Source organism: Myotis yumanensis, unplaced genomic scaffold, assembly GCF_028538775.1.
Source record: "Myotis yumanensis isolate MYYU_CA2020_CCGP unplaced genomic scaffold, mMyoYum1.0.hap1 SCAF_2, whole genome shotgun sequence".
In the NCBI taxonomy this organism is placed as follows: domain Eukaryota; kingdom Metazoa; phylum Chordata; class Mammalia; order Chiroptera; family Vespertilionidae; genus Myotis; species Myotis yumanensis.
Window position 1 is genome coordinate 140218148 of NW_027223753.1, and position 7646 is coordinate 140225793.

Below are 7646 nucleotides of genomic sequence, written 5' to 3' on the forward strand. Positions count from 1 at the left end.
GACCTGAGGCTGCACCCCCTGCCTGGCACTGGGTCTGGGGACCTGAGGCTGTGCCCCCTGCCCGTTGGGGCTTGACAAGGGGTGGGGCCAGCCAGGTCTGGATCATGCCCAATGGGGTGGGGCCGGCTGGGTCTGAGTCTCACGTGATTTTGAGGTGCCGTGGGTGGGCGGGGACTTGTTGTTGGGTCTGTGGTGTGCTCCAGACTCTGATAGGAGGAAGATTTTCATATACATTTTACTAATTTTCTTTCATCTCTGACACTTCTATTATAGAGGAAGGGCAAATAGCAATATTAAAATATTTCCTCTAATTAATCCCCTTTTATAAGTACCACGCGCTAACCGATTGTGCCACTGGAGCTCCTAATTAATCCCCTTTTAATGTGTACGAATTTCATGCACCCGGCCACTAATTTATTTAATAAATATCCATGTACCTACCAAGGTCTGGCAATTGCTATGCTTTATCATTCATTCAAAGTCCCACAGTTTGAAGAGATCTTAGGGCAACAAAGGGGTCAGGAAATTATAGATTTCCTGTGTGAGCAGAACCATCTGGATGGAGCCCGGTCCAAGCTGTATCTGGTCACTCTGCCTTCTGCCACTGTCTGTATTGATATGGATTGTACTGAATGAGAACTCAATTCTGATACATAAACTTCCACAGCACATGATTCACAGACCTCTCAGGCATATTGGCAGTTTTGATCCCCTCAATTCTGATAACAACTAAATGAGAGGTAGAATATATTCTTTTGTTGTTATTTGTTTTTGATAATGACATTTGCCAAATAAAACATTTAGAAAACCTATTTACTTTTTAATTTAGGCCCTGAACCTGCAAAAAATTAGCAGATGCAGCCCTAGAAGGTGTGGCTCAGTTGGTTGGAGCATCCTCCAGTACACCAAAAGATTGTGGGTTTGATTCCCGATCAGGGCACATACCTAGGTTGTAGGTTCAGTCCCTAGTAGGGCACCTATGGGAGGCAACTGATGGATGTTTCTCACATTGATGTTTCTCTTTCTCTAAAATTAATGGAAATGTGTCCTTGGGTGAGGATTAAAAAATTTAAATTGCCCTGGTCAGTGTGGCTCAGTTGGTTGGGTTATTGTCCTGTATACCAAAAGGTGGCAGGTTTGAGTCTTGGTCAGGGCACATACCCAGGTTGTGGTTCTTTTCCTGGTCGGAGGGTGTGCAGGAGGCAACTGATTAATGTTTCTCTCTCACATCTATGTTTCTCTCTCTATCTCTGTATCTCTCTCCTTTCTTCTCTCAAAAAAATTAGCAGATGCCTTAGAAAAAAGATTAAATATGCACTATCGGTCAAACAGGGCATCTTTCTTGAAGTGAATAAACCAAAATAATTTTTAGTAATATGAATAATATCAAGAAATCAAATTAGTGAAAATAGTCATAAGTAGGGGACTAAAATTTTTGAGTCCTGTAAGCATTTGGATTTTGAATTTTGGTTTAACAGATGAGACTAGAATTATTAGATTATGATCAATGTTTGAATCTTGGGGTGTGTAAGGAAGTGATATAAAATGATTGGTAATTTTTTGAAGATTGTATATTTGAATAAGTGTTAGAAATGAACATGTGTACACCTTCAGGAAAAGGCCAAAATGAAAATGGTTGACATCTAAAAACATCCTCTTTTTTAAAAAAAATCCTCACTGGAAATATGTTTCATTGATTTTAGAGAGAGAGAAAAAGAGAGAAAGTAAGAGAGAGAGAAAAACGTTGATCAACATTGAGAGAGAGAGAGAGAGAGAGAGAGAGAGAGAGAGAGAGACGTTGATCAACACTGTACATGCCCTGACTGAGGATTGAACCCTCAACCTAGATATGTGCCCTGACCGGGAATTGAACCCGCAACCTTTTAGGATGGCACTCCAAGCAGCCGAGCTACCGAGCCAGGGCTATAAGCATCACATTTTGAGAGGTGATGTAGCACAATGGTTAAGAACATGGGCTTTGGGGCTCACCTGCTTGGATCATCTGTCCCTGGCTTTGCTACTTGCCTGCTCTGTGGCCTAGGTCATGTTGCTTAACTGTTCTGAAAGGTAGGGATAATAATAGGACCTACCATGAGCATCTTGTGAGATAATACATTTAGTTGCCTACAACAGTGTCTGGTGCAAAGTAAACGTGTAAGAAATATTAATAGTTCCTGTCTGTTTTGAAGCAAGAAAAGCTTGTTGTTTCCACAGTGGCATTTTTCAAAGGAGATGTTAGGGCAGAAGGATGTTGACTCTTCCTCTGAAAGGTGTCTTGGCACTGCGTCATCATGTGTAGCTGGGCTGCAATCATAAATACTCACTGCTCATGTACTTTTAATATTGTTCATTGTGCATAGAGACCTCCTGAACCTTTCGTATTGTGGGGAGTAATTATTTAGGCTGTATGTCATTGGCTTGATTCTCCGGTGGTTTCCTGAATTAATATTTGATTGTAGGACCCATGGGTTAAAACTTTCCTTTGAATGGACTGAGAAATAGTGTACTATTACTATGCATACATAGAATGTGAATTTAAATTGTTACTTGCCTCACAGGAATTTGGATGAGAAGCTCTTCTCCTATCCTGGGATATGCTGGACAATGCTTATATCTACACATTTCCTTGGTATTTGCCTGCCTTTATTTTTGGCTTTGATAAAAACATGCATAACAGAGAGAATGCTCAAAAAAAGAAAAATCCCCTTTCCCCTTCTGTACACCAACACCCTCACAGCCATTTCAGATCTTCCTATTTCTGTACAAAAGAGAACAATTTGTAATAAGGGGGAAGTTTGGGATTTCTTTGAGATGTGATGGCAGGAAATGTTACCCATATGGTATCAGGCTAACAAATATTGGGGCATAATTGTGTTTCTTGGAACATTATGGTTTATTGGAGGAGAATCTCAGAGTATCTATCTCAATTTTTTCTTTTTCTTTTCAGAATCTAACAACCTAGAACTATCTCAAGGCTCAGGAACTTTTCCTTCGGGGCATTATTACCAAGATCAGTGGAAGCCTAGAAATTTTAAGATACGCCAGTTTAATGACCCTGACAATGTTACAGAATGCTTGCAAAGGAAAGTGGTGTATTTATTTGGTGACTCAACAATCAGGCAGTGGTTTGAATACCTAACTACCTTTGTTCCAGGTTGGTACTTTGCTTTCTGTTTCATAACTCTTTTAGACATGCATGAAATCAGCTTTTATGCAGACTCACTTGGGTACCTGAACAAAAACATCAAGTAAAAAAACAACAGTTATTTCTTGTCAGACTCAAGAGGTATCCTAACCCTGGAAAGCTGTGTGATAGTTTGTTGTTGTTTTTTTTTTATCAATATTGGGGTTGTGATGAATTGATGGAAGTAATGGGTTCTTGTTGAAGTTTATACCACTGATTAGCTGTGTGACCCTGGACATGACATTTGCTTCTCAAAGGGGCTTCAGATTTATTTTTTAGAAGGAAAGGAGGAAATAGATATGACCCCAAAGAGTGAAAAGTTAATTCCAGTTTTTGTTTTGCTTGTTGATATTTTTTTTTTATTGAATCAGACATAGCTGAGTTCTAGTCAATAAAGCATAAATTAAAAATCTAAAGAAAGGAAGTAATTTGTATGGCATGAGGGCTTGATGTTGACCGGGCAAGGCCTTCCATGTGTTGCTTGATTTTTAATTCTAATGATGTAGTTTGGTATTTCCTTTCATATCAGTAATCACATTGTCTTGATCATTTTCTACCATACCCTTTGCAGAGATTTTCACCTGATAAAGCTCTGTAATGGTGCTTGATCTTAATCTAAAGAAAGGATGGTAGATTGAGTTTTTACTAGTATTCAATTTAAATGGGGTTAAATCCTAAATAGTAGTGAATTAGGTAGAAAAATCTAGAAGAGGAGCCTGGGACTGCAGAGTGGGTAGAATGAAACCTTTAACCCTCAAGAGTAATATAGTACAGCTAGAGGCCCTCGGCCTGGCCTGTGGGGTCCCTCAGCCTGGCTTGAGGGATTGGGCTGAAACCAGCTCTCTCTGCCTTCCCCCAAGGGGTCCTGGATTGCGAGAGGGCACAGGTCAAGCCAAGGGACCCCACTGGTGCACAATCGGGGCCGGGGAGGGATGCGGGAGGTTGGCCAGCCGGGGAGGGACCATGCTCAGTCCCAGCAGCAAGCTAACCTACTGGTCAGAGCATCTGCCCCCTGGTGGTCAGTGCACATCATAGCGAGCAGTTAGGCGGCCTTAGCATATAATTAGCATATTGTGCTTTGATTGGTTGAACAGACGACCGGACACTTAGCATATTGGGCTTTTATTATACAGTGGGGCCTTGACTTATGAGTTTAATTCGTTCCGTGATGGAGCTTGTAACTCAAATTACTCGTATGTCAAATCAAAAAGTGAACGAGTGAGATACGTGATGCTGAGCTGATGTTGTGGCGTTCACTGTGACGTTCGCTGCGCCAACCAGCGGTGGGGTATCTGAAGCTGGCTCGTAACCCGAATTTTAGCTCGCAACTCAAAACAAAAAATCGGCTGAGTGACGGCTCGTATTTCAAAAAACTCGTCGGTCGGGACACTCGTAAGTCAAGGACCCACTGTATAGGATTTTAGTTTGATGTACTTCAGATTGATTGGAAGCTCCTTGAGGGCGAGGCCTATGAATTCTTCTGAGCATTGCTGGCTTCTAGCCCTGTAGTGGCTCACTGAATAGGTACTTAGGAAATGTTCATTGAATTGAGTTGCCAGAAGTTACTTAGTCTGTTTTCTGTAAGGCACTTATAAGAATATTTAGGAATATGAGACAGGCCTTCTTTCCTCATGGGGCATATTAAGTGGTTAGTTGTATAGTTTTTTAGGAGTAACAAGGTACCAGTGATTCCTGGGCTCTTCAGAAGATCTTAGAGGAGCTGGACTTTGAAACACAACTTAGATCCAGGGGAGGAACAGAAGGGAATCATAACTTGTGTTGTAGTCTTTGTTATTCTTATGACAGAGATAGAAGTTCTCTAAGATATTAACATGATTGTCCATCTGTAGGGTGGACTACCTCCTTTCTTTGGCCTATAACAATAAGAGGTATTTGGTTACTATTATGTGTTCTTTAAAAAGCAGAAATTATAGCCCTTGCTCTGGAAGAAATATTTATCTGTTAGAATAATAACATGTAAATGTTAAGTTGATTTTTAGATATTCAACAATCAGTGCAAACAGGTAGATTTCTTGACCTAATAGAGGTAAACTGATTATTTTGCTTTTGACTTATAGACATAGGCATAGAATCTATCACTGATATTATTTGTAATATGTTTATGGAGTGACTTAAATGATAGTAACTATGTTAGTATCAAGGTCCATTGAGTTAAAGAATGCCAAAGTGCAGTGAACTAGGTATTCCCTTTACATTTGTATTGTACCTTTTTGTTGTACTTTTACTTTAAAAACTGTTCTGAAGCACACCAAGTAAAGAATAATAAAAAAATATATGCTTGGTTTGAACATTTTTATGAATTTGAGTTTTCCTCATTTCAGATTTAGTGGAGTTTAACTTGGGTAGCCCCAAGAAAGTGGGTCCCTTCCTTGCGGTGGACCAAAAGCACAACATCCTGCTCAAGTACCGCTGCCATGGTCCACCCATCCGCTTCACCACGGTCTTCAGTAGTGAGCTCCATTATGTGGCCAATGAGCTGAATGGTATTGTGGGAGGGAAGAACACCGTGGTGGCCATCGCTGTGTGGTCTCATTTCAGCACCTTCCCCTTGGAAGTGTATATCCGGCGGCTCAGGAACATCCGTCGAGCAGTGGTCCAGCTCTTGGATCGAAGCCCTAAGACCGTGGTAGTTATCCGGACAGCCAACGTCCAAGAGCTGGGGCCTGAGGCGAGCCTTTTCAGCAGTGACTGGTACAACTTTCAGCTGGACACCGTCCTTCGGAAGATGTTCTCAGGGATTGGAGTATATCTCGTTGATGCCTGGGAGATGACCCTAGCCCATTATCTACCCCATAAGCTACATCCGGATGAAGTTATTGTGAAGAACCAACTAGACATGTTCTTGTCCTTTGTGTGCCCCTTGGAGACCTAGCCTGCCGTGAAGAGGACTGAAGGAATCACTTTCAGTGACCTTTTCCATCACCTGCATTACAGAAAGTTAATGGATGTCCCTGTGGAGATATGGCCATCATTGATGTGTAAAAAAAAATTTTAAGAGCTGGACTTTATATAACGACTTGTGAAGAGTTTAGAAAACACAGGTTACATTATATCTATGTATAGGATATTTTCCAGGTTTGACTTAGTTACGGAGAACCATTAACAGCATCCACACACTGTATTGCCCTTTTAACCAAAGATGCAAATAAGTGTGTTTCAACTAGGTTCTCCTGGGAGAAGAGATTACTGTGCTAAAAAGTGTGAAAAATGTTCTGATCTAAATGGAAGGGACAGTGGAGTGTCTGTAGCTTATCCGGCAAAAGAGATTGAGCACATCAGCACGAGCAGCGCCGTTGGTCCATCTTCAACGGGGCGAACTAACCAGGCTTATAACCAGCGGCTCCTGTAACACACTGAAGACTCCCCTGTCTCAGAGTTTCTCTTGATAATCTACTTTTTCTGAATTACTTGAAATGACCAGTGTCCTTGCTCAGAATTTTTAGTGAAATATTTACAATGTCCTGCTTTTATCTAGAAAAAAATCAAAAGAGAGCTATGAAAACAGTATGCATAAAATCTTTGTGTTCAGTTGATATTTGCATGGAGTGATTGTTACTTATTTAATTCAGCTAAACTTTACATTATGAATACTTACTCTAAAATAACTACTTTTGGAACTGTAAAGGTGAAGACTGTAAACAGAAATGAATTTTTCTGTTCTGAAATTTGAGGGTTTCAAGAATTGACTTTTATGTATAGAGTGCTATTGTTTATTATAAAGTTGTGAAAAGTATTTCCATCTATTTCAAGTGTGTTTTTTTTGTTGTTGTTGTTGTTGGTATTTTTGTACCAGATGTTAGACTTTGGTCCTTGAGTGTGGCTAAGGAAAGAAATCAGACCCAAGAAACTCAAATACAAGCAAAAATTTATTTAGAAAGTAACAGGGGTTGAATAAGTGAGTCATAGAAGAAGTGAGCCAGCTGGCCTATGTGGACTCAGTAAACAAGTTACAGAGGTAAAAGAAGGGCCCTTGGATTTTAGGAGAAAAAAAAAAGGCAAAGAAAATATGCGTGGGAGAAGGAGGGAAAGGCTCAGGTGTGCTCCCAAGAGAGCCCACCTGGGGAAAGAAGGGGGTAGGGAAAGGCACAGGCATGCCTTGGAGTGGGGGGAGGGGGGAGGAGCGGGAACCTTTCTTCTGCCAAGGCACATTTGGGTAATTATCCTTTGTCTCAAGGGTTTTAATCTGGAGGGCTCAAGGGAGGATCTCAATAGAATATATATCAGCTTTCCAGATGTGTCCTTTCAAGGTCAGGGTTGGTGCCAGTGCAGGGGGTCATTAGTCATTGCAGCTGGTCCTGACGTCAGCCATGGCATCACCCCTGCCTGGCTTTGCTGCTTTTCTAGGCCTGGAGCTGAAACACAACTGAGGCCTACATGTTATCTCTAGTTTGACAGAAACTCTGTCTCTGTGGCTTTGCTCCTAAGATTATTTGATGCAGGT

The 7646-nt window shown here is 41.1% G+C and overlaps 1 protein-coding gene across 6 annotated transcripts in view; it reads left to right on the forward strand.

Moving 5' to 3' along the window:
- The window catches only part of NXPE3 (neurexophilin and PC-esterase domain family member 3), a 74244-nt gene extending 66933 nt beyond the window's left edge, over positions 1-7311 (forward strand). For all 6 annotated transcript variants that reach the window (XM_070406117.1, XM_070406115.1, XM_070406116.1 and 3 more), the window contains 2 exons: positions 2948-3154; positions 5527-7311. In XM_070406117.1, the coding sequence (XP_070262218.1) occupies positions 2948-3154; positions 5527-6077 (758 nt within the window). In that variant the 3' untranslated portion in view covers positions 6078-7311. The remainder of the gene's footprint in view (positions 1-2947; positions 3155-5526) is intronic.
- Positions 7312-7646: the final 335 nt, after the last annotated feature.